Below are 26,091 nucleotides of genomic sequence, written 5' to 3'. Positions count from 1 at the left end.
TCCGCCAGGGCCAGAGCGCAAGCCGCTGCCGTGCTTCAGGAAAGAGAAGGGGAGGGAGGGGAAGTGGGTGTATGATGGAGACAGAGATAATGCTCCGCGAGGGCCAGAGCGCAAGCCGCTGTCGTGCTTCAGGAAAGAGAAGGGGAGAGGGGGAAATTGAGGTGTATGATGGAGACAGAGATAATGCTCCGCCAGGGCCAGAGCACAAGCCGCTGCCGTGCTTCAGGAAAGAGAAGGGGAGGGAGGGGAAGTGGGTGTATGATGGAGACAGAGATAATGCTCCGCCAGGGCCAGAGCGCAAGCCGCTGCCGTGCTTCAGGAAAGAGAAGGGGAGAGGGGGAAATTGAGGTGTATGATGGAGACAGAGATAATGCTCCGCCAGGGCCAGAGCACAAGCCGCTGTGTGCTTCAGGAAAGAGAAGGGGAGAGGGGGAAATTGAGGTGTATGATGGAGACAGAGATAATGCTCCGCCAGGGCCAGAGCACAAGCCACTGCGTGCTTCAGGAAAGAGAAGGGGAGGGAGGGGAAGTGGGTGTATGATGGAGACAGAGATAATGCTCCGCCAGGGCCAGAGCACAAGCCGCTGTCGTGCTTCAGGAAAGAGAAGGGGAGGGAGGGGAATTGAGGTGCATGATGGAGACAGAGATAATGCTCCGCGAGGGCCAGAGCACAAGCCGCTGCCGTGCTTCAGGAAAGAGAAGGGGAGAGGGGGAAATTGAGGTGCATGATGGAGACAGAGATAATGCTCCGCCAGGGCCAGAGCACAAGCCGCTGCGTGCTTCAGGAAAGAGAAGGGGAGAGGGGGAAATTGAGGTGCATGATGGAGACAGAGATAATGCTCCGCGAGGGCCAGAGCACAAGCCGCTGCCGTGCTTCAGGGAAGAGAAGGAGAGGGAGGGGTATTGAGGTGTATGGTGGAGACAGAGATAATGCTCCGCGAGGGCCAGAGCACAAGCCACTGCGTGCTTCAGGAAAGAGAAGGAGAGGGAGGGGTATTGAGATGCATGATGGAGACAGAGATAATGCTCCGCGAGGGCCAGAGCACAAGCCGCTGCGTGCTTCAGGAAAGAGAAGGAGAGGGAGGGGTATTGAGATGCATGATGGAGACAGAGATAATGCTCCGCGCGCGTATGCACACGTTTCCTCGTTCGACTCGCACAGGAGTGTCCTATCTGTTACAGGCAATATCCAGAGTTCGTGTATTAAACAGCCGAAATTGCACACACAGCACAAGAACACACTGTAATTAAGACACACTTGTCAGTCAAGGAATGTACCAGTGTAACGGTTCAAATCCCGTTACAAGATTATATCTGTATTATTATTATTATTTAATTCAATTCTGTAATCTGATTTCGCTATGTAGTAATTGATTATCGCTTGCGTGATTGCACTTAATTTGTTTTTATATGTGTGTGTGTATTTTTTTCGCTAGTGGCTTTACGTCGCACCGACTCAGGTAGGTCTTATGGCGACGATGGAAGGAAGCGGCCGTGGCCTTCATTGAGGTACAGCCCCAGCATTTGCCTGGTGTGAAAATGGGAAACCACGGAAACCATCTTCAGGGCTGCCGACAGTGGGATTCGAACCCACTACCTCCCGAATGCAAGCTTAGAGCCGCGCGCCTCTATCCACACGGCCAACTCGCCCGATGTGTGTGTGTGTGTGTAGGTTAGCATTAGAAACAGGTAAAGTAAAAGTTACTGCATAATATCAGATATGGATCTATTGTGTAAAATAACTTTTGACATTGCAACACATGTTGCAATACTGCTACCATAACTGTCGAGTCATCTCTCTGTCATTGTATGCATTTACTGATGACATCATTTTTAGGAAACACCAAGAGTGCTTTAGGCTATTTCACCATAGTATGTAACACTTTGAGTTGGTTGGGCGTGACGTCATTACTATTTTTGGAGATTACATAGGTGTGTCAACTAATGCCTATTTAAGCTGACCGTATATTACAGCGTCAGTCATTTGGAAGGAGAGGCCTCAGACGGTCGGTCAGTCGGAGAGTTCAGTTAGTTAGAAGCAGTTGGTTGGAAGGAGATGAATGGAGAGACTTGCCATGAAGTCAGTGGGATATCGAGCCTTGCCTTACGGAGTACTACTGAGATGGTAGTAGTCAGTCATTTGGATGGAGAAGCAGCAGTCACATGGACACTTAGTCGCCACTCACCATATGGATTAAATGTTCGGAGTGTGTTTCGTATACCTGTTCGGTCGAGTTTTTGTGTCAGTGCGGTGACAGCTGAATATTGAGTTGTCGTAATTCAGAATATCAGTGAATTACTTGTAAAGTTGATTGTCAAGTGTGAATCTAATTTCAAGCCATGCTATATCTCGTCAGTGAAACAAAAAGATACATCACCAAATAGGCTTCAGACACCTACAGCAGACACCAACTCAAAGGAATACGTCGTAATTACACTCTAAGGTACAGTCAAGTGAACAGTGAAGGATATATATATCTTGTATAACTTTTAAATGTCCTGTCAAGAGGAATTCAAATTTAATGCCTAGTTTCTTTCAGTTATAACGTCATAATTTTATGTTCTCATTTGTTTTATCGCAGCAAGTCTTACTATTTTAAGACAAAAATTAAAGAATATATTTTGTTCAATATCAAATTAATTTATTGTTTTATTTCAATGGTAGAATTAGATAACCTCAAATTTAATGGCCCTTTTCCTAGAACCTATATGTTATGCTGTTTAAGTAAGCTTATTACCTCACACCCTAGAGATATTCAAGACTCTCACTCTATTATTGCTGCACTGAGTTGTAGCTGGCGCCCATCAAATATTGTATGTGTAAATAATCAGGTAAGAACTAAGTGTAAGTACATAGTCCGACAATTGAGTATTGTGTTTCATGAATATGTTAATATTTTTTCATTTTAATTCTATTTAATATTTTTAAATCAGAGTGGTAAAGAGTCGCACCAGATCCTTTCTCCTCTCGTCTGTTGGTCGCAGTTCTTTATTATTTAACATGCTCCCAGATGCAACACTACCGCCCCACGATTGTGTGTTCCTTCACTCACAAAATTGTAAATGGAATGAAATACTGAACGAAGGAAACAATACGGCCAATGGTTTGATTACCGTATATGTTCAATACGGCCCCCTCCTACTTCGACGCACAATTAAGAACGGTGTAGAAGTGACGTTTGGACTCTGTTCAGGATGTGTCGCGCATTATATCTGTCTCCCACTTCCCATTTCCCCTCCCTTCCCTTCTCTGATGCTTTCGTCAATTTGAATCGCGCACCCATAAGTAACAAAGTAAGCTCATTTTCTCGAAAAGAAAATTTTCTCCGCCAATCCGATAGCACCATCATTCCTAATATAACGCGAAGATTATCCTTGATATTTGTGTGGGTATATGATACACCCTGTAGGCTATAACATAAAAGTTTTGGAATTATAATAGTGATAGCAATCTAGTTGCCAACTAAAGTTTTCACGGCCACTGATCGAAAAATCTCAGCAACAGAACCAAACTTTTGGGTTATTAAGTCATATGTGCAACGTTTCACCTAAACTGTGTCATATGGGCTAATCAGTTGCACTGCGATGCCTTTTCAAGAAGCTGCTTAGCAGTGGCAGACTGAGTACTACTACTACTACTACTACTACTACTACTACTACTTTTTCTGCTATTTGCTTCACGTCGCACCAACACAGATATGTCTTACGGCGACGATGGGATAGGAAAGGTCTAGGAATTGGAAGGAAGCGGCCGTGGCCTTAATTAAGGTACAGCCCCGGCATTTGCCTGGTGTGAAAATGGGAAACCACGGAAAACCATCTTCAGGGCTGCCGACAGTGGGGTTCGAACGCACTATCTTCCGGTTGTGAGATAACAGGTGCGCGCTCCTAACCGCACGGCCAACTCGCCCGGTAATTAAAAAGGAAGGAGTATGCAGACAATCAGTTTTGAAATATGAAATCAAATGAAATGGCGTATGGCTTTTAGTGCCGGGAGTGTCCGAGGACAAGTTCGGCTCGCCAGATGCAGGTCTTTTGATTTGACACCTGCAGGCGACCTGCGCGTCGTGATGAGGATGAAATGATGATGAAGACGACACACACACCCAGCCCCCATGTCAGCGGAATTAACCAATTATGGTTAAAATTCCCGACCCTGCTGGGAATCGAACCCGGGACCCCTGTGGCCAAAGGCCAGCACGGTAACCATTTAGCCATGGAGCCGGACAGTTTTGAAATATCATTCAGTATTATTAAATAAATTAGTATTTGAGGACATAAAAGTGCGTCCAGTGGTTTTGAGTTCTGCATCAATCAATCAATCAATCAATCAATCAATCAATCAATCAATCAATCAATCAATCAATCAATCAATCAATCAATACTGATCTGCATTTAGAGGAGTCACCCAGGTGACAGATTCCCTATCTGTTGCTTTCCTAGCCTTTTCTTAAATGATTTCAAAGAAATTGGATATTTATTGAACATCTCCCTGGTAAGTTATTCCAATCCCTAACTCCCCTTCCTATAAATGAATATTTCCCCAATTTGTCGTCTTGAATTCCAACTTTATATTGTGATCTTTCCTACTTTTAAAGACGCCACTCAAACTTATTCGTCTACAAATGTCATTCCACGCCAGTATTGTGGCACGCCAAATGACGGCTCGTTCTTTCGTATGCAAGTTCATTGTTGAACTGACTCTTGTCACATTTCCAAACACACTCCAGTTGTACTATGCTTATGAGGGTATTTAGGAGAGGGCATATAAGTCTCTGGTAAGACCCCAACTAGAGTATGGTTCCAGTGTATGGGACCCTCACCAGGATTACTTAATTCAAGAACTGGAAAAAATCCAAAGAAAAACAGCTCGATTTGTTCTGGGTGATTTCCGACAAATGATTAGCGTAACAAAAATGTTGCAAAGTTTGGACTGGGAAGACTTGGGAGAAAGGATACAAGCTGCTCGACTAAGTGGTATGTTCCAAGCTGTCAGTGGAGAGATGGCGTGGGAGGACATCAGTAGACGAATAAGTCTGAGCGGTGTCTTTAAAAATAGGAAAGATCACAATGTGAAGATAAAGTTGGAATTCAAGAGGACAAATTGGGGCAAATATTCATTTATAGGAAGGGGAGTTAGGGATTGGAATAACTTACCAAGGGAGATGTTCAATATTTTTCCGATTTCTTAGCGATCATTTAAGAAAAGGCTAGGAAAGCAACAGATAGGGAATCTGCCACCTGCGCGACTGTCTTAAATGCAGATCAGTAGTGGTTGATTGAGGATATAGTACAATAAATTGAAAAGGTCTGACGAGGAGACGCTTGGGTGCGGGGTAAGGGGTGTGAGGGGTAAGCATGGCTGCTGGGCACGCGCCCATCTCAACTCTGAAGGCCAGACAATAAACATCTGCTCCGACCGCGGTGACTTGCGAACTGAGATGTTGTGAAGTTTCAAAGTGGTAGTGCTATTGTGCTTTAGTTACACACAAGTAGTATTACGCTGCCGATCTAACAGTGCACAAAGTTCCAGTGCTGAATGACCAGGCTGCAGACAGACGTGAACACTCCTCTGCCATTACTCCGTTAAATGTGCACATTGCTCATTCCAATGAGTGCCTCAGAGTAAGGAGTAAATAGCTGGAATGCTATGATGAACCAGTGTGTTACGTACCAATAGTATCAGAAAATTTATGAACCAGAGGAATAGCATGCTAAAGAAGAGAGAGATCTAACTTCCCAGGTACTTTTCGCCAGTATTCAGGTAAGCTGTTATACTCGGTACGCAGCAGTAATCCCATATATCGAAGATGAGTGGCAACAGAAGACACAAAGCACATCACAACAAACAATGCTCAACATAATGTTATTGTTGATCAATTTTATGAGCTTTCTCTATTGTAGGCCTTAAAATTTAGTTTTCTTCCGACTCTGTGATATTAGGGCGTCTTATAAAATTATTTATAGCGTAGACTGTAGTTCCTTATTCCCCGACTTTACACACCAATTTTCATTAACATCTGTTTACCCATTTGCTCGTGACTCGGCGCTGATATGGACTTAGCAATAACAAATCCAAATTCATGAATATCTCATTTATCATAACCGTTACGGTAAAACCGTATAAAACATAAATGATGGGAAATTTAATTCTATATAACTTTAGATATGTAGTATATCGATAGGGCCACTAACAACATAAATATTTGATCATTAAATTTTAGGCCTTCCACTAAACTCCATTTTCACTCAGAGTGAATAAAATTATTTATGGCCTAAATTATAGCGACTTATTCTCCGATTTTGAATACCGACATTCATTAAATTCTATTCAGCCGTTTTCTCGTGATGCAAGTACATACATACAAACAGACAGACAGACAGACAGACAGACAGACAGACAGACAGACAGACAGACAGACAGACAGACAGACAGACAGACAGACAGACAGACAGACAGACAGACATCACGAAAATTTAAAAAATGCATTTTCTTGTTACTGTGGACACGACCGGTACAGAAATACAATTCTTTTTTAAATTCTGAGCTATGTACAGACAAAACTCTTATTTTATATATACAACCTGTGACAATAAAGTTCGGTGAATGAAGTCAGAACGGTCGATCTGGCAACACTGGCGACACACAACGCTGCACCTGCGTGGCAGCAGGTTTTGACCACCTGCTCCCAACGTTGTTCAGTTGAGCATTGTGTGTGTGCCGTGTAAGACCTGTTTTACACAGTGCGTGTTTAGTGCGTTGGTTCCGAACTGCGAACAGGAACATGAACGACCAAAAGATCAATGTACAGTTTTGTTTCAAGCTTGGCAAGATACCGAAAGAAACGCATACGATGCTGGTACGCGTTTATGAAGATCAAGCATTGTCCTTGAAGTGTGTGTACAAGTGGTCCGCCCGTTTTTGAAGAGGCCGGGAAAGTGTTTCTGACAACCCCCGTAGCGGAAGACTGGCGACCGCCGTCAGTGACGAAAACATTGAGAAGGTGAGGACATTAATCTCGAACGATCGCCGATTAACTGTGTGCGTGATAGCGGAGGAACTGTAGATTAACCGTGAATCCGTGCGACAATTCGTTACACAGAAGTTCGGGAAGGGGAAAACGTGTTCTCGTCTTGTGCCACGTCACTTGACTGACAATCAGAAGCAGGCACGTTTAGAGGCTTCACAGGATTTTGTCGAAACGGCGGATGCGACACCAAATTTCTTGAACTGTATTGTCACTGAGGATGAAACCTGGTGTCTCAGGTACGACCCTAAAACGAAACGGCAAAGCATGGAGTGGCTTCTCCGGGATCCCCTTGTCGGAAAGTCAGAGCCGAAAAGTCACGCATCAAAACAATGCTCATCACCTTTTTCGATAGTCAAGGCATTATCCTCAAGGAATTTCTACCTGAGGAAACGACGTTGAATGCTGCACGGTACATTGACATTTTGACCCGTTTCATGCAACGTCTACGCAGGGTACGGCCCCAGTACCCACAACAAGGTTCATAGTTTTTTGTCCATGACAACGCTCGTCCATACACAGCCAATATCGTCAAACAGCTCATGGCAGAAAAGGGGGTGGTGCATCTTGAATATCCCCCGTACTCGCCAGATCTCAATCCTCCAGACTTCTTCCTATTCCCACGACTAAAAATCTCTTTGAAAGGAAAGAGATTTGACGATATTCCTGACATCCAACGAAACGTGACGAGGCTTTTGAACACCATCCCAAAGGAAGCCTTGTGCCCTACTGGACTCTGAAGTTCCGGCCAGGCGAAAGCCGGTCTCGAACCCAGAGTACGGTAGTGAAAGAACTCTCACAAACGTGAGCTGGTGCACATAGTCTTACCTGAACACAATCCTCTTCACTCAGCCAAATAAGCAATCTTCTCAGGGATAACATGGGTATAACGGGGCAACAAAAGATAAACAAGAGGATATGTGACAAATCAGGTAAGATTCGGCTAAATTAAAAATAAAATAAAAAATCTAACAGAAAACATCGCTGCATTCAAAGTTTAACAAATAGGGATTTATTACATAAAATTGAATTATTTACAAAGGATAGAGCTTTTCATTATGACAGGGTAAAATAACGCTGAGCCGATGACAACCAGTTCACTGCCTTCACGAAAACAGTTGTGCTGCAACAAGCATGTTACAATAGTGTAAGTAACGAAGTTTAGAAAGATGGATATCTGCTTACACTCATAAACAGTTATTCCCATAAAATTTACAATGCCTCGCGCCGTCGAACCCCGGTGCAAACAAAATCACCACAAAAAGTACAATGACCTGACTCGGTCACGAACCCTAGTCCCATGACGAGTAAGGCGTCAAAGATACCTATGCAAACAAAATAAAAAGGACACACCCAACATATACACGGGTGTCAATATCAAACGGGCCAGTGTTAAAAATTAACGTAGAACAAATAGGACATAAAAAGATCTCTCCCTGCTTTCAAAACATGAAGGTCGTTTCTTCCCCCTGGCACACTTGACACACTGCAGACGACCATAACCAACTCACAAGCCTGTGACGTCAAGCTCAATGACCTCCACCCTCACCACTTCACTCGCGGCAGTCCCCTAATTTATGAGCTCAAATGGGGCGGCAGGCTAAAGTCTCTCCTTTCAAAGAAACACCTCACGTAATCTGCTGCTAAAGCCCTCTTTTAAATACACCTGGGCTATCTGCCCTCGTCTTAATATCTCCAGCAGTATCGCAAATCTTACTTATGCCTCTCATGGGCTAAATCTTGGTGCTACAAAAACACTAATCATTAAGCGATAGTCACATGGCCATACTAGGCATCTCCAAAAATATTCAATAAACTCTCAATCGTGCTGGGCTCTCTCATATCAATCGCAAATCTTAATTCTGCCTATCATGGGCTCATATCTCTTAAATCTTCGGACTCGCTCGCTCTATTAGTGAATCTGGGTGAATTACTGGTCACGTCTTGGTCACAACTATACACATCTACGTCTGCAGAAACAAATGCCTAAATGCGATCTAATAAAAGAACCTATCTGTTAGACTAACCTCCTATGACCAAAGGAGTTCGATCAGACCCATAAAATCACACGTACGTTAAAATAACACAATAAAAATGAAATATGAACACGCTAACAAGGACTCTACAAATAACATCTACCTTAATGTACGGGGTTCGAGTTTGAGGCCTAGCTCTAAATTACAAGGAAAATTTTCCTACCATAACTAATCTGTTAACTGACGGCCCCCATATTCCTATCTAAATTTAAATGACATGCTTGAAACAGAATTGGAAAGCTCTGACCTTATGTTATCGCTGACATTACGGAGCGGCCATCCCTGTGGACCACTGAATCTACCACCTCATGATAGACTGCGGGGCTGGCATCAGATACTGTTGACCACTTGGAGACATTCTTTCTTGTGTTGCGTCTTCGTACAGCTCCCTCTGTAGTTGGAAGGTGTCCCCTTCGACGTTGTGCTGATCAGGTGCTCCCAACGTTCCTGGATCGATGCCCGTTGTCGTGTTGGCTTCAGCTCCTGGTTGTGGCTTCCTTGCAATGGTGATGTCAAACACTCGTTCTGACTTGATGCTGGGGTAACTCCTTGCAGAAATAGCAGTACGGGTAGTAGGTGTAGCTCGAAGACAAAGCGTTGTTCTCAGTACCAACACGCAGTATGACGACTCGTTCAAGCCGCCTTCTGGTCCAAGAATGACTCTGATATGCCCGGCGGCCTTATTTTATAATCCCGGATAGCGTCATCAAGCCGCTGGATTGCGTGCAATCTTCGCGCGCCCGCGAAGTTTTCCCGCATTAAGTATATCATGAGCTCTAATTAGCGAATGCATTAATGAATGCAGCCCTAATGCATATCAAAATAAAGCAGAAATTATACAGGTTGCAATTCTTTTCTCAAATCCAATGCAACTCTTCCGTAACCAAAGATATTAATTTAATTCTTTCTTACCTCCTATAATAAGTTTAGCCGGGATCTGGGAAGCGTCCCCAATCTTCATCAAGAGGCTTGGCTTGGGACATAACTCCTTTTAATGAGTTTCTGGAGATTTCTCATAATGACGCTCGCGCTCACTTCACATAAGAACGCTTCTTCTGGACTTCTTTATGACATATACTGTAAGACATTGGCTTCATGGGTGGCCTTGTGTGATACTAATATCCAATACTAAAATTAATACAATTGTCCCCATGAACAGGATGGTTCACCCTTCTTGCAAAGTTTCCAGGACATGTATCGCCGATCTCAGCAGTGCATAGTTATGGGAGGGGACTATTTAGGAGGACAGTAACGTCACTGTCGGGCATTGTTCATCTATGTTGATAGTACAGGACTATTCACCGAACTTTATTGTCACAGGTTGTAGGAAGAGGAGTTAGAGATTGGAATTATTTACCAAGGGAGATGTTCCACAAATTTCCAAATTCTTTGCTATTATTGAAGAAAAGATTAGATTAAAAACAGATAAGGAATCTGCCATCTGGGTGACTGCCCTAAATGCAGATCAGTGGTGATTGATTGATTGTTTGTTTGATTGATTGATTGATTGATTGATTGATTGATTGATTGATTGATTGATTGATCATATCATTTAGAGGCAAATAAAGGACCCGTGACGTAATTCTGGTGCGGCTCCACCGCTCGAACCCGGGGAGGTTCTTCGTCGATGAAGAAAGCAACGGGAAACCATTTCAGTCTGTTTCCCTAGTGCGCCTCCTCAGTGACTTATAGTATTTATATGACGGCTCATACAGGGTGTCCCATTAAAATGTATACATTCTTTAAATGACTATAACACTAACAATTATCATAATACAGATAAGTTTTAAAAATAAAAATAATGTGAACAAATGCAGAAACAAGCCAATTATCGAAAGTGTTCAAATTGTTGGCCATTGTGGTCCAGGCACAGCTGATAACGCTGCTTGATTGAATCCAAAACGTTCCTAATTATATCAGTTGGTATTTCAGCACATTCTCTTTCAATGACTGCCTTCAACTCATTGATTATACCTGGTTTTGTGGTGTAAACATTGCGTTTAATATACCCCCCACAGAAAAAATCCATGGGAGTCAAATCCGGTAAGCGTGGAGGGTACTCGACACTTCCTCTCCGTCCTACCCATCTGTTTGGCAGGTGGTCGTCAAGGATGGTAGTGGGGAGGTGCTCCATCCTGCTGGAAGTACCACTCTTCATTCCTAAACATCTCTTGGATGCGTGGCATAACGTATTCTTGTAGCAATTTGATGTAATTTGCACCATTAACGGTATCATAAAAAAGAAAGGTCCAATTAAACCAAATGCTGACAAACCACCCCACACTGTAACTACAGGTAAGTTCAGATGGTGTTCCACTCTCACATGAGGATTGTTAGCTGCCCAGTAGGTGCAAATGTGACGATTAATGGAGGCATTTAACTTGAACGTAGCCTCATCACTCCAAACAATTGTGTATGGGAATTGCTTCTACTCTGCAGATTTTGCTTGGTACCACTCACAAAATTCAATTATTCTGCCATAATCATCTTCATTAAGAGCGCGGACTAATGTAGGAATAAAACTTTTCCATTGGGCACGCTTCAAAATGCGATGGACGCTCGATTTTGGAACTCCTGTCTCACGAGCCTCTAGCCGAACAGATTTTCTAGGCGATTGCTTCTCTTTCTCTTGTGGGGCTGGTGGATGATCGTGGTCTTACGGAATGGCTCTTACAGACATCCTTAACGGCTCCTTCTTCCTCAAACTTATCTCACAAACGGGTAATTGTGAGTCTCGTTGGTGCATCGCGTTGAAACTACATTGTTTCTTTTTTTTTTGCTAGTGGCTTTACGTCGCACCGACATATAGGCTATAGGTCTTATGGCGACGAAGGGATAGGAAAGGGCTAGCAGTTGAAAGGAAGCAGCCGTGGCCTTAATTGGTGTGAAAATGGGAAAGCACGGAAAACCATCTTCAGGGCTGCCGACAGTGCGATTCGAACCTACTATCTCCCGGATGTAAGCTCATAGCTGTGCGCACCTAACCGCACGGCCAACTCGCCCGGTGAAACTCCATTCTAAACCATCTTTGCGCTTTACTTATGTTCTCAGTCTTCCAGTAATAATTTATAATGGATTTTCTATCCTCAAATTTATTCTGGCTCCAGCCATTATTTTCAGCAGCCACAACTGAAAAAGGAAGACAAGAAGCATGGCTGTTATGAACTGCCGAAGAGTGTATACATTTTATTGGGACACCCTCTAGTAGAACTTCTGGGGATCAAACCAGCCTTCAGGTTGAGTACTCCGCGACATAAAACAGCTGCTAGGAGACGAATTTACAAACATATCGATGTCTCGGCAATCACTTAACATAAGATAGGCACTTGAAGAATAAAATACTCGCCCTGATTCTTCTGCTTTCTCATCTTCAGTTCGTAACTTTTATGAGTATGAACTACAATATATTTATTTGGGCGCGGAACTAGTGGGCATATTTTGGCGCTCCGCCTCATTGCGATTGAAATCCTGAAAACGTTGTGTTACAGTCATAAGCGCCATCATCTCCTTAAACAGTAATGTTGGCTACTCACTGGATACTGATCCGCACTCTTCCCCGTATTGGCCGCGAACATGTTGCTGAGGACGTCGACCGCTTCTTGGTGCTTGCCTGATACTAGTAGGAACTTAGGACTTCGAGGAAGAACAGTGGCGAAGAGTAAGGCTGCAGTGAGGCTAGGAACAGCGCACAACACTAGGAACAGTCTCCACGAGTAGTACGGTCCCCAGGGGAGCCACAGGTTCAAGTCCAGGGGAATTACCAGCCACGCTAAACCTGAAATGAATATGCACCGATGTAATTCTCTGTCACATTGAGAGAACAAACAAGCAAGAAAGTTAGAAGAAATTATAAGTTTCTCTGGTGGGATAACATCAAACAGTTACGAGCTGGTGTCCATGATCGTTATGGTCAAGTCTTTATGGTCTGGCTACATGGTTAGCTAGTTAGAGTCCTTTAAGTAGAAAAAACAAAGTCACTATCTGTATGTTGGTCGGCAGAGTAGGAGAGGTGGGGGTATACAATTTCTTATCACTAGATTGCGTGCAAAAAAACCTTCTCCAGAGTGTCGATATAGAATGGGGGCATATGACGCTACTGATGGTCATACATTCATCGGACGGAGACGTTAAGCATTGAGCAGTCCCTTTGGTGTTATTCGAAAGGAGTAGGCTATGTGCTGACACTGGGTTTCACCCTCTCCCTGCCTCTTCACCACCACCAACATTATCTCCTGACATCCAGACGCGTAAGTCGCCCATGGGAGTCAGACAAGCGAACATGTCCCCGGACACACCCGACACTAAAAGCCGCACGATAAATAAATAAAATCAAAAGAAAGCTTGTTTTTACAGCGTGTCGTTGGTTTGCCCAATATATGAAAAATTATATAAAACTGTTTTAACCTGATTTCGAGTACAAGGACTGCTATGCATGTGTCAGTTAAAGGCGCTAAGTACAGTGAACATTATACTGTATAGGCTTTTGGGCTTATGCCGTGTCAAGAAAATAAGGTGAAATTCTTAACGTTTCGCAGGGAACTGTGCTCTGCGTCCTCAGAAGAAATCTCGACTGTCCACGAGAAAGGCTTCTTAAACAATGACACTTTGAATTTGGACGTTATAATAGAAGTGGAAATGGTACGTTCATTCGCCACCAGGTGGCGCCCAGGACGTGGCACAACGCTAGCTTTCGAAGCGGAAGCTGACCGAACCATTACAATCAGACTAAGCGGTTACCATAACGTGTTTGCGTAACATATGACATGACAGGTGTATGATATAGACAAAAGCCTGGAGCATTGTTAATTACCCTGTAATAAGTTCATTGTAAAATTTTCTTGATTGTAAAAGCTTGCTAGCCTGAAACGATCATCATCATCATCATCATTATCATCAAAAAGATAACGCCAGGAGCCTGAAACAAAGCGATGTCTACGTGAGATGCAATGCGCCAGAAATTCTATTGTACGCGCGCATTTTGATAAGAGAAGATGACTCAAAGTAGCCCTCCGGTTGGGTGAGTAGGTCCGATCGACTGTAAACATTTCCGGGATACAAAACCTATGAGATGGCTCGGTACACGACTCTGCTGTGAAAGTTTTGAATGTGAGAGAATCGAGAACAGGAAGTCAATATTATTTTATATGACGCCGAGGAATGTTAAGACATTAAGGACACAGGAAGCTCTGTCTAGAAGCTGGGCTGACTGCCTGAGACGGTAGAAGCGCTGGCCTTCTGAGCGGAAGTTGGCGGGCTCAATCCCGGCTCAGTGCGGTGTTATTTGAAGAGGTTAGTATAAGCTAGCTCTCGTGTCGCTTGATTTACTGGCCTGTAAAATAACTACTGAAAGACAAATTCTGGCACTTCTGGCATCTGCGAAAACCTTAGAAGTAATTAGTGGTACGTAATAATAATAATAGTACTTCTTTTACGTCCCAGGAGCTACTTTTTCGGTTTACAGAGACATCGGAGTACCGGAATGTGTTCCGCAAGAATTTACTTGACAATAAATCCACCGACTCGAGACTGACGTATTTGAGGACCTTCAAATACCACCGGACTGAGCCAGGATCGTACCTGCCAAGCTGGGCTCAGAAGGCCAGCGCTCTACCACCTCAGCTACTTAGTCTGACTTTATTAGATCTCCCTAAAGAACTACTCCAATGACTTGCCTGGTAAACTGATCGTCCCCAGTGCGACGAAGACTCCAAGCCAGACGATCGCTCTTGCCCGGTTGACCTCCGAGTGGAACTCTCCCAGGTAGGCGAACAGAACAGCTGCCGAGCCGCAGATACTGAACGCAAAGAGGACAGTCATGTTATGTTGATAAACAAACACAACAGCTGGTAACGTTTACTTTTAATATTTATTAGTTAACTTAATTTTTACAAGTTGCTTTACGTCGCACCGACACAGATAGGTCTTATGACGACGATGAGACAGGAAAGAAGTAGGAGTGGGTAGTTAGCGAACGTGGCCTTAATTAACCCTCTACTGCATACTGTTGCCCTCAGACAACATATAACTTTTCCCCTGTATAAGTGGATACAGATTGTGGACAGAGTTAGTTTTACGGCACACCTTCAACTGTACAGTCAATTAAACACATATACCAGTGATACCTTTTTTTTTTTTTTTACATAAGACAGAACACCCCTACAACCAAAGGTACTTCTTCCACCCCGTCAACATCCACGAGTACCAACCACCGTTTATTTTACGTGGGCACCTCCCCATCACATTACCACAGGCTTCAGGAGTACCTCTGGCTCAACCACAAAGACATTACGACCTACGGTATACTTGCGCCTTGCAATACGTACCCATGGCCAGTAGGCAGTAATGTCATCATCATCATCATCATCTGTTTACCCCCCAGGTTCGGTTTTTCCCTCGGACTTAGCGAGGGATCCCACCTCTACCGCCTCAAGGGCAGTGTCCTGGAGCTTCAGAATCTTGGTCGGGGGATACAACTGGGGAGTATGACCAGTACCTCGCCCAGGCGGCCTCACCTGCTATGCTGAACAGGAACCTTGTGGAGGGATGGGAAGATTGGAAGGGATAGGCAAGGAAGAGGGAAGGAAGCGGCCGTGGCCTTAAGATAGGTACCATCCCGGCATTCGCCTGGAGGAGAAGTGGGAAACCACGGAAAACCACTTCCAGGATGGCTGAGGTGGGAATCGAACCCACCTCTACTCAGTTGACCTCCCGAGGCTGAGTGGACCCCGTTCCAGCCCTCGTACCACGTTTCAAATTTCGTGGCAGAGCCGGGAATCGAACCCGGACCTCCGGGGGTGGCAGCTAATCACGCTAACCACTACACCACAGAGGCGGCCTAGGCAGTAATGTTCGGTTTTTTAATGTTAAAAGCTTAGCGTGAAATCGTGAAAAATCGTATATATTTGTATATCCCATTATGGCAATCCACATCACATACCAGTCTTAAGCTATTAGCCCCAGTTAAGAATTGCTGGTACATCTAAAACACTGAATGTATGTTGAACATTGAAGCTTGAAATTTTCTTCACCAAACTAAAACGAAAAAATAATTCATGCAGTAGAGGATTAAGGTACATCCCCAGCATTTGCCCGGTGTGAAAGTGGGAAACCACGGAAAACCATTTTAGGGCTGCCGACAGTGGGGTTTGAACCCACTATCTCCCGAATACCGGCTACTGGCCGCAATTAAACGACTGACGACTGCAGAATTAACTCTAGTAACTATTTACACACAAAAACACACCCCCTGTGGATGGGACGGAAGAAAAACACCCATGGTGTCCTCTGCCTGTCGTAATAAGCGACTAAAGGCGCCCACGGGAATTTCAACTTGGGAGCGTGAGTTGGCGACCACGGGGCCCTCAGCTGAGTCCTGGCATTGCTTCCACTTTGCCACGATCCGCATTTTCGTCTGTCCTATCTGACTTCCCTTTGTCAACTCTTCTTCACTTCCGACCCCGACGCTATTAGGTTCGGAGGGCTAGGGATTCTTTCATTTTCACGCCCTTTGTGGCCCTTGTCTTCCTTTCGCGATATCTTCATTTTTCGAAGTGTCGCACCTCTTCCGTTTTTTCTCTGATTGGTGTTAATAGGGTATAGTTGCCCGTTTGTACTTCGTGTTACATAGTAATCATCATCACCACCTCAGAACAGCACAGGCTCACCAGGACCACAACTTAGGCTAATACAGTACACATAATTTCACGCGTTCGCGCCCTCTCTAAACTCTACTGCGCACTAATTGTTCACACTATTGCTTATACATTAACACAAATCACACTCGCTCTTCCTCAGCCGACACAGTCTGAGTTCACAGTTATTCTCGCTGCCACTATCACAGCCCACACATGACAGTCTCACAGTTAAGTATGACATACGCTGTCCATTCATTCCCTGCAGTTACCGTTGACTGTCGCTTGCCGATCCCACGTCGAACTCTTCCACGCTGCACCAGAACACGACGTTCGCTCATAGCAGCTGGATCGAGAGACTTGCTCTTCGACAGACAGACAGACAGACAGACAGACAGACAGACAGACAGACAGACAGACAGACAGACAGACAGACAGACAGACAGAAGTATCACTCCGTTTCACGGACGAACACTCACAGGGACTGACACATAGACTGCCTCCTCGTCTCAGGCTGATTGCAGTCACACTCAACGCACAACTCCAACAGAACCCGCTCACCCACTGAGCTCAACTGAATAACTTGGGCATTTTTTATTCGGAGGGGGTCCCGAAGCCCGCTCCCCCCGCGTGGCAATCGACACTAATCTGCATTGCCTCCGACATGCTACTATTTCTAAGAAGAAAGAGTTAGTAGAGAGGATTGGGATGTGATACTACAGGAGTATTGGCCTGTTTGCACGTCAGACGCGTTACCAGGCAGATTTTGTATTGTTAGGTTGGTATTAAAGCGTGGTATTAAGGTCAGGACGAAACCACATAGGCGGAAAAAAAGAGAGTGCCTACATGTAAAACCTGACTTGTTGTGTATAGCACATGCAAGGATGTTAGCTGGAGTGGTCCGGAGGTTGTATTATTTGGGAATATGTATCATGCAATCATTAACAATTTTCCTTGCGTTTGTCAATTATTATGAGGATCACTCGTTCTTGTCACTGCCGGGTGAGGATCGGGTCCACTAGCGTCTGGGCTTTGGGCCACAGGTTAGAGCCTTAGTCCAGCAGCCATTGGCCCATGGTTCCAAGTCTCCTTTAAGGAGAAGGGAAATAGAGCCAAGCCTTACGTAAGGTAAGGGGCTTCTTATTTTCGCCTGGTGACGTCCCGTTCTTGCGGTGTTGATGGCAGACACTTGTCACTGTAATCTGCAACTATTCTAAGCTAGTTATACATATATACATTTATACACATCTCAATCGAACGCGGGCTGCTCTTCCGCTCTCGTGTCCTGGATGTCCTAGATAATTGAAAAACAATAACTGGGAAGTTATAACTGAAAAACAATGGAATAATAATGATATAATAGAATAATAAGAGGGTTAGTATGTAGCTTCTAGTGGTGGTTTCCTGTCCACTCCCTTACATCCGTGGAGAGCTGCGGCTGAGCGACATTAGTAGACAAATAAGCTTGAATAGAGTTTTAACAGCAGGGATCAAGACAACAAATTGGGGCACATATTCTTGTATAGGAAGAAGAATTAGGGATGGGGAAATGTTCGTTTCATTTTCAACATTTCAGGAAAGACTAGGAAACTGATAAAGAACTTTCCACCAGTATCACAGCTTTAAATGCAGATCAGAGGTGAATTATGAATGATGGTGATGAAATGCCGCCAAATTAAATAGGGCCATATGATCGTTTTAAATAACTCTTCTCCTTAAAAACATCTTTGCCACGGATAGCAACAGCTGTATGGTCTGCCACTTATGGTACTGGCCGCATGATATTCAGAAGCGTATATTAAACAATCGCCATCACCACACACTCCGGACTTGAGAAAATTCATTACGCAGGTGATAGCAGTGTAGTTTTAATTTTGTACTCACAAAAAGCCGTTGAAGAAGCGAAAGACCATGAGCAGCCAGACGTGGTGCGACAAACTGGACAGCACAGTACACAAGCCGTCCATCACGAGAGTCAGGATGAGGATTTTCCGTCGGCCCTTTGTGTCGGCCAGGAACCCCCAGAGGTGCGAGCTAAATAGCATACCTGCAAAGGAAAACTTCAAATACAATTATATTCAAGACATTTCTGGACGAAGAAGGATTATCAACTCTTCATCCTTGCGGAGGAGTGTACAGGGTCTCTCATATAAATCCAGACCGATCGCACGGTGTTTCTACTCTGCACTACGACAGCTGCAGTGTGCGAGGCGCGCATAGTGCTTTACCTTGCAAGCAGCCTGCACGTGTTCGACCTGGCAAGCATCAATAGCCAGTCTGAATCTCAGCTGTTAACACGGAGAGACAGCTAGCTATTGGTGTGCAGAAAATGCTAATGGTATTTATGAAGTCCCTCGTTATGATAGGAAGATTGGTTTTTGGTGTGCTGTTCGTGCAAGACGAATAACTGGGCCTACTTTTGGGGGACTGTTGTAAACAGGATAAGGTTTACCAGAACACAACTTATTTATTTGCTTCACATAGAAATTTACAAGAATAAACATAAAATTGTCTTGAAGCAAAGTAGATAATTAAGCTTGGGAGAGTTTCTGTCACTGTACACTATATACACTTGGAATGTATTTACACTAGCTTCTATCTTGAAAAGATAGTTCGTAGGAATGTTCAGTTCGTGATAGTCGAAAACTATCAGTTTCACTTGCATGTATTAGTGAAGAGAGTTCCTTCTAACTGGCAGTGTTTGAGTTTATGAGCTTGCACTGAAAGAAAGCTAGGTACACAATTAGAGAGTCTAATGTGTGTGTGTCGGAGCCTGAGGGAGATTGGTGATGTGTAGAGTACAGCATCGGGGCTCGACTTGGATGAAGGAACTGGAACTTGGAACAGTGACCTGAGGTGAAACCTCATACTACCAGAATTCCGTCCACCTGGTCGAGACACATTTTTAAGAGGAGTAGCCTCCGTGTTCGACGTACAGTGTATTCTGGAGCAGGACACTGGGGAAAATCCTGGAGAGTGGTAGGCAGGGAGCTCCTTTTATACAGCACTCGACGTTACAGGCACGCGCACTGAAAGCTGCGCGTCGAGTCTCGAAATATCCACTCTTGCGTGCGTGCGGCTGGCTGTCGCTGAGCGGAGAGAGCGGAGGACATACAACAGGGACCACAGTAAATGCTTAAATACCTAGGTAGTGAAATAATGCAAAATGTTAGGGTGGACATAGAGATGAGCAGGAGGGTACAGTAGGGTAATGCATTCTACCAAAATGTAAGAAAACTTGTTTGCAGCAAAGAGGTACCAAGGGAATATAAAGAGATGATGTACGAAATCTACTATGTACTCATACTGACTTATGCAGCTGAGACTTGGACTTCGACCAGCAGGCAGGAGAGTAGAATTCAAGCCAGTGAGATAAAATTCTTAGGAACTACGATAGGAAAGACAAGGAAACACAGAGTGAGAAATGAAGATGTTAGGAGGAAGGCTAAAAGAGCGAATTGAAAAGAATAAACTAAAGTGGTTTGGACATGAATAGACGATGGAGGGGAATAGAATTCCAAGACAGATGCTGGAGGCAAAGTGCGAGGGCAAGAGAGCAAGAGAAAGACCTAGAACAAGGTGGGTTGAATCACTGAAGAGCGGCATAATAAGACGAAATTTAAACTGGGACAAGATCGTGGAAGAAGAATAGTGGAAGGAAAGAGGAAGATGGAGAAGTGCCATAAATACACTGACCCGGCAGGAGCTGGATGAGGGGAAATGATGATGATGATGATGATGATGATGATGATGATGATGATGATGATGATGATGATGATGAGTAAATGCAGAGAGGTACCGAGATGACATTTTGACACCGTTCTTCCATCAGTTCATGGAAGAAGAAAAATCGCGTGGGTGGTTTCAACAGGATTCAGCCCCTGCTCATGCAGCAGAAGATTCCCTTCTTACAATCTCGGAAGTGTTTGCAGACAGAGTGATCAGTGGTGGTCTATTTCTCCCTCGTTCTCCAGATCTAACAGTGTGTGATTATTACTTGTGGGGTAAACTGAAAGCAAGAATGTATCGAACAAATCCTCACACATTGGAGGAACTGAAAGAAAACATTGCAAATGAAACCAGAAACATTTCTTTCACTATTTGCTTTACGTCGCACCGACACAGATAGGTCTTATGGCGACAGTGGGAGAGGAAAGGCCTAGGAATAGGAAGGAAGCGGCCGTGGCCTTAGTTAAGGTACAGCCCCAGCATTTGCCTGGTGTAAAATGGAAAACCACGGGAAACCCTCTTCCGGGCTGCCGATAGTGAGGTTCGAACCCACTATCTCCCGGATGTGAGCTCACAGCTGCGCGCCCCTGACCGCTCGGCCAATTCGCCCGTTACTAGAAACAGTACAGTGGCAGAACTCACTTATGTGGTTACCAGATACAGTGCCTGTAATACCCAGAAAGGAGGACACTTCAGCATCATTTTTAAGGAAAGATTTCATATAAGATTGTAAACATGCTTAAAGCAGGGCGGCCGCGCGCGACAAAAGTTCGGCTGAGGCAGCTGCCGTAGCGTAGAGTACAAACACAGTGCGTTCGGTCTGAGTTTATATGACAGACCCTGTAGACGAGAGTCAGGTCGGTAGATGCAGAGTGGGTTGTTGTCACATATGCTCTGTACTCTGACCGGCCAACCGAGCAGAGGAAAGTTGGCCACAGCTCTACCGTAGCTCTACTCCTCTGCATTCGGGAGACGGGCCTCGGGCACAGTACCGGACTTCACACCTGGTCCCACCCGTCGGCTGTCCTGAGAATGGATTTCCATGGTTTTCCATTCTCCTGCACTAAGGCGAATGCCGGGACAGTTCGTAGTATAGGCCACGGCCGCCTACCCCCTCACCTTCTCCACACATCTCCTTCACCGTAACAAATCTCCCGGCCTGAGAGACGGCGTCACCGTCTAAGAGGCCCGCCTCCCCCTTCAGGGGAGGAATGAAAACGTTTAGCAGTTAGTAGTAGTAGAAGAGAGTCATAGAACCAGCCCAGTAGTGTAACTTTACTTACTTTTAAACTCCTCTCGAAATAATAATAATAATTGTACCATGAATTATTCTCCCTCGCCGTTCATATTCTTTTTTCAACCTTATGTTATCAGATCTATCTGTATGTATTCTTATATTATTTGTGTATGTGTTATTCTTCTCTGTTTTTAATAAATTGTATTTTGCCCCTTCCCCTTTATGACCCTGGGGAAAAGAGAAGTTTTCTTCCGCCCTGGTGGATTTCTCCATCTTTATGTTGGCGAGCCTACTTCTCGTCTTCACGCCCGTCTCGTCACTCCCCGCCTCGCCCCGCTTCTCCCGAGAGAGAGGTCAGAGCCTCTTGTGAGGAGTTCCTCAGATCGCTCTATGCGAGTAACTTGACTGGCCAAAAGCAGCGGCTCGTTCCGTTCGCTTCTTCTACGGGTGTGGAGGTAGGTAGAATGTTCTTCAACTTTCTTTTGGGCTAAGGGAGGGGATTTCTTTAATTCTGAAAATGTAATGTTCTTGGTAATTGTTCTAGGAGAGGCTACGGGTCTCGTCTGTTGGAAAGAATAAGGTTCTTGAAAGACATGTTAATGTCTCAGATAATCTGTTTTCAATCTAGTCTGTTATACTGGGTGTTAATAACGTTGGTTACGAGTCAGAGCCCCTGATCTCTTGTATAATTAAAATTTTTGGGCAGATTGGGCAGTCAGTACGATTTCGCCCTTATAGAAGTTAATTTGTATATGGCCAAACGCCTCTAAAAAGGTTCGTATTGCTTGAGAATTGTACTGTGATATTGGAGTGAGAATGTATTCGAGGAACAACCCACTCACGTTATGGAGGAAATAGTGGAGACTTTGAATGGTGTAGGGCAGGTCCCCGTTTGTAAGGTTTTTGCCTTCCGATGATTGTAAAGGGGTTAGTTCGATCAATGTTTGTTCTTGTTGGGATGCATTATATTAATAAATAACTAGCATAGCAGATGGCCTCGGTTTGCGCTAACTTTTCTATCGAGCTTATTGTATCACTGGTAAATGGCTCTGATCTTAAGCCCGCACCTACCTTACTTCCGCTTCCGCTGCCTCTTCATGGTGCAGCATTCTGGTAGCAGAGCGTTTATTTGAGCTCCTACCAGTCTTTTTTTCGGGCGATTTTGAGGGCGGAAGGCCTTTTTCTTTTACGGGGTTCGTTATCCTGCTTGGTGGCTGGGGATATTTACATTATGGCTACTCGAGACGTGGCCTACCCTGGATCTCTTGGAAAAGAGGAGTTCTTACACGAATTATTAATTCGTAATTTAGAGTCAAAAGGGATAGTTGAAGCGGATGAGCTCTTATTACGAACAAATTTAGGCAAAGTCATCGTACTGCCCAATTTCTCGGACAGTGAGGTTGCGAGTTCAGCGTCCCTTATTCAAGCCAATTTAACTCACATATCCTCAGTTATAGATTTTCTATAAAACCATGTAGCGTCCCTCCATCAGCTAAAACGAGTACAAGGGCGTCTAACCCAATACGTTCATCGGACGGAAGATTTACTATCCTTAGAATTAAAGGAGGAATTATTAAGTCAAGTTGGAGCTTTAAAGGATAAGTCTGTCCAACTTTTAGGAAAGATTGAGGCTTTGTTGGTCGCAGTTTCCATTAAATCGAAACCTGTTATTCCTTCTGTCAATCGAGTCGAGGAGGAACCGAATAAGGGTATTTGCAATGTTGAGTCTGATGGGCAGCATGGCTCGCTGGAGTCGCAGCAATGTTCCTTACCTAGGGTTCCCCTCCCGGCTAATTCCTCGATTCAACAATCAACCTTGCCCTCTTTGAATTTGCCCTTTTCTAGTATCTCTCATCCATTAAATATTATGTTGAAAAACGTTCCTCGCTATTCGGTAAATTCCGCGGATGATGTAGTCGCGTTCTTGCGATTTTTGTTGAATTTCAAGATCATGCCCTAGTGTTCGGACTAACTCACGTTCAAATATTACAAATTCTTTATCCATGTACTACAGGAGTGCTTTCCAAAAAATAGTCAATGCTATTTCTGAACAGTTTTTACTTCAGCAGTTTCACGCCCATTTGCTTACACATTTTATTCCGGCTAGGGCTCTCAACTCTTTAGTGCTGAAATTTTACTTCAGGATTCACCGCTCGGATAAGCCTTTAACTGAATTTATCTCTGATGTCAGATTTTACTCCAGGGTGTTTGCGTTACATTATACTGAGGAGGAGATCATTCTTACGATCGTAGAGGGCATTGCCCCGTCATACCGCTCCTGTTTGTGCTTTGCAACTCAATCTTATAGTTTCGCGGAATTGGAAGCGATGGTGGTATCTGCTGAAGTTGTTCGCCATGCGGACTCTCTTCGTGTGACGTGTTTGCCCCCTGTTGATCCAAATGTGTGGGAGTCTTCGGGTGTTCGAAAGCCTGTCTTATTAGGAATGTGTTATAGCTGTGGTGCCCCCGATAATTTGCGCAATATATGCCCCTCTCGATATCGTAACACTCAGAGTTTTAGCGCGGGTTCTAGGGTAGAGGTTCCGTCTAGAACTAATAACATTATATGTTTTCGGTGCGGAATTACCGGCCATGTCGCGTGGCATTGTGTGACGAATCCAAATTGTTCCTGACTACAGCGGGAGGTGGTTGAGGCCAATGGTGTTGAATTACCTTCCCCTGTTGACCACAATACATCTTTTTCTTTCGGTAACCTTCTCCAGTCTGTCCCGCGGGCTGTTCAGGGATATCCACGGAAGTTAAGGGCTTGACTCCCTTGGTTGAGGTAGAAATAAATAATGAGCCAGTCTCTACTCTTCTTGATTCTGGCAGTGTAGTGTCATTTATTAGTGAAAGATGGTTTGCCTTGCATAAATCTGCCTGAAAATTTCCCGATTTGTCCCCTGTTTCGCTTTCCTTTGTGTCAGCTAATTCTTCCAGAATCGAAGTTCTGGGAGTGGTAAAGTGTAAAATCCGTGTTTCCAATTTCACTTGGAAATTTCCTTTGTACGTAGCGTATAAGTTACCGTATTCTGTTATCGTTGGTTCGAATTTTTCGTTCTTTCTGGATTGGTGCTAGATATACAGGCACGCTCCTGCTGGTTCAAGTTTTGTCAAACGACTAAAATCCCTTTACATATTGATAATTCTGCTTCAGTGTTGTTGGCATCGCCCCCTCAGGACGAAGTGGTGTCGCATCTTAGCCATTTGACTGAGGACCAGGCGCAGTGTATTAGAGAGTTGTGCGAGGCCTATCCGGATGTGTTTACTGAGAGATTGGGGATGACGAATATCTTAGAGTATAAGATAGTGGTCACGGATTCGGTTCCCGTCAGGTTTCCACCTTACCGCTTATCTCCTCCTAAAATGCAGGCGTTAAAGGAGATCGTTAACAAAATGTTTGAGGAAGGGATAATCCGACCCTCTACCTAGGCTTACTCTTCCCCCATTTTCCTCGTGCTCAAGCCCCAGGGAGGTTATAGGCCTGTGCTTGATTACAAGGCTCTCAATCGTAAGGTGATATTGCAGTCGGTTTCGCTCCCGGATTTACATACATGTTTTTCATGTTTTAAGAGGGCTAGGTACTTCACCGTGTTAGATATCAATCAAGCCTATTACCAGATTCCGCTCGCGGATGAGTCTCGTCATCTAACGGTATTCGCGACGGACTGGAACCTCTATGAATTTTGTCTCCTCCCCTTCGGCATTCCCACGGGCGCTGCCGTCCTCACTAGACACCTTGATCAGTTGTTCTCTGATATTAAGTTTGACTACCTCCATCACTATCTTGATGACGTGGTCGTCTATTCTGAGACGTTCGAGGATCATCTCCTGCACCTCCATGAAGTATTGTCGCGTCTTAAGAAAGGCGACTTGACAGTCAAACTATTTAAGGTGTCATTTACCAAGCCCCAAATGACCTTTTTAGAGCATATTGTGTCTTCAAGTAGCGTCTCGGTCGATCAGGCTTGAACTCAGGCATTCGGGATTTTCCTCCTCCGCAGGACGTCAAAAATGTTACCCGCTTTGTCGGAATGGTTAACTTATTCCGAAAATTTGTTCCTAATTTTGCCAGTCGCGTAGCGCCTCTTAACACACTCCGACGTAAGGGAGTAAGGTTTCAGTGAGGGGGGGGGGCTTCTCAGCTGGCTGTTTTCGACGCTCTGGTTTTGGCCATGCTGGATTTTACATAGACCTTTATTGTTCAAACCTACGCTTCTTCGTCAGCCGTCGCAGCCGTCTTGCTGCAGGATTCTGAGTTTGGGAGACGCCCTATTGCTTATGCTTCGCGCGCTCTTACTCCTCTCGAAGCTAAATATTCCGTGTACGAGCTTGAGGGGCTGGTTGTCCTTTTCGCTCTAGAACGGTTTCGTATGTACCTAGAGCACGTTAAGTTAGAGCTTGAGACCGAAACCAGGCGTTAAGTTGGG

The 26,091-nt window shown here is 44.5% G+C and overlaps 1 protein-coding gene across 1 annotated transcript in view; it reads right to left on the bottom strand.

Moving 5' to 3' along the window:
* Positions 1–26,091, bottom strand: part of LOC136884825 (synaptic vesicle glycoprotein 2B) — a 134,385-nt gene that overhangs the window by 33,290 nt on the left and 75,004 nt on the right. Inside the window, exons 4-6 of the mRNA XM_067157116.2 lie at positions 18,580–18,742; positions 14,737–14,858; positions 12,598–12,839 (exon numbers count right to left, since the gene is read on the bottom strand). Coding sequence (XP_067013217.2) covers positions 12,598–12,839; positions 14,737–14,858; positions 18,580–18,742 — 527 coding nt within the window. The remainder of the gene's footprint in view (positions 1–12,597; positions 12,840–14,736; positions 14,859–18,579; positions 18,743–26,091) is intronic.

This window comes from Anabrus simplex, chromosome 1 (genome assembly GCF_040414725.1).
Source record: "Anabrus simplex isolate iqAnaSimp1 chromosome 1, ASM4041472v1, whole genome shotgun sequence".
NCBI lineage: Eukaryota > Metazoa > Arthropoda > Insecta > Orthoptera > Tettigoniidae > Anabrus > Anabrus simplex.
This window is presented reverse-complemented; position numbering and strand designations above follow the sequence as displayed.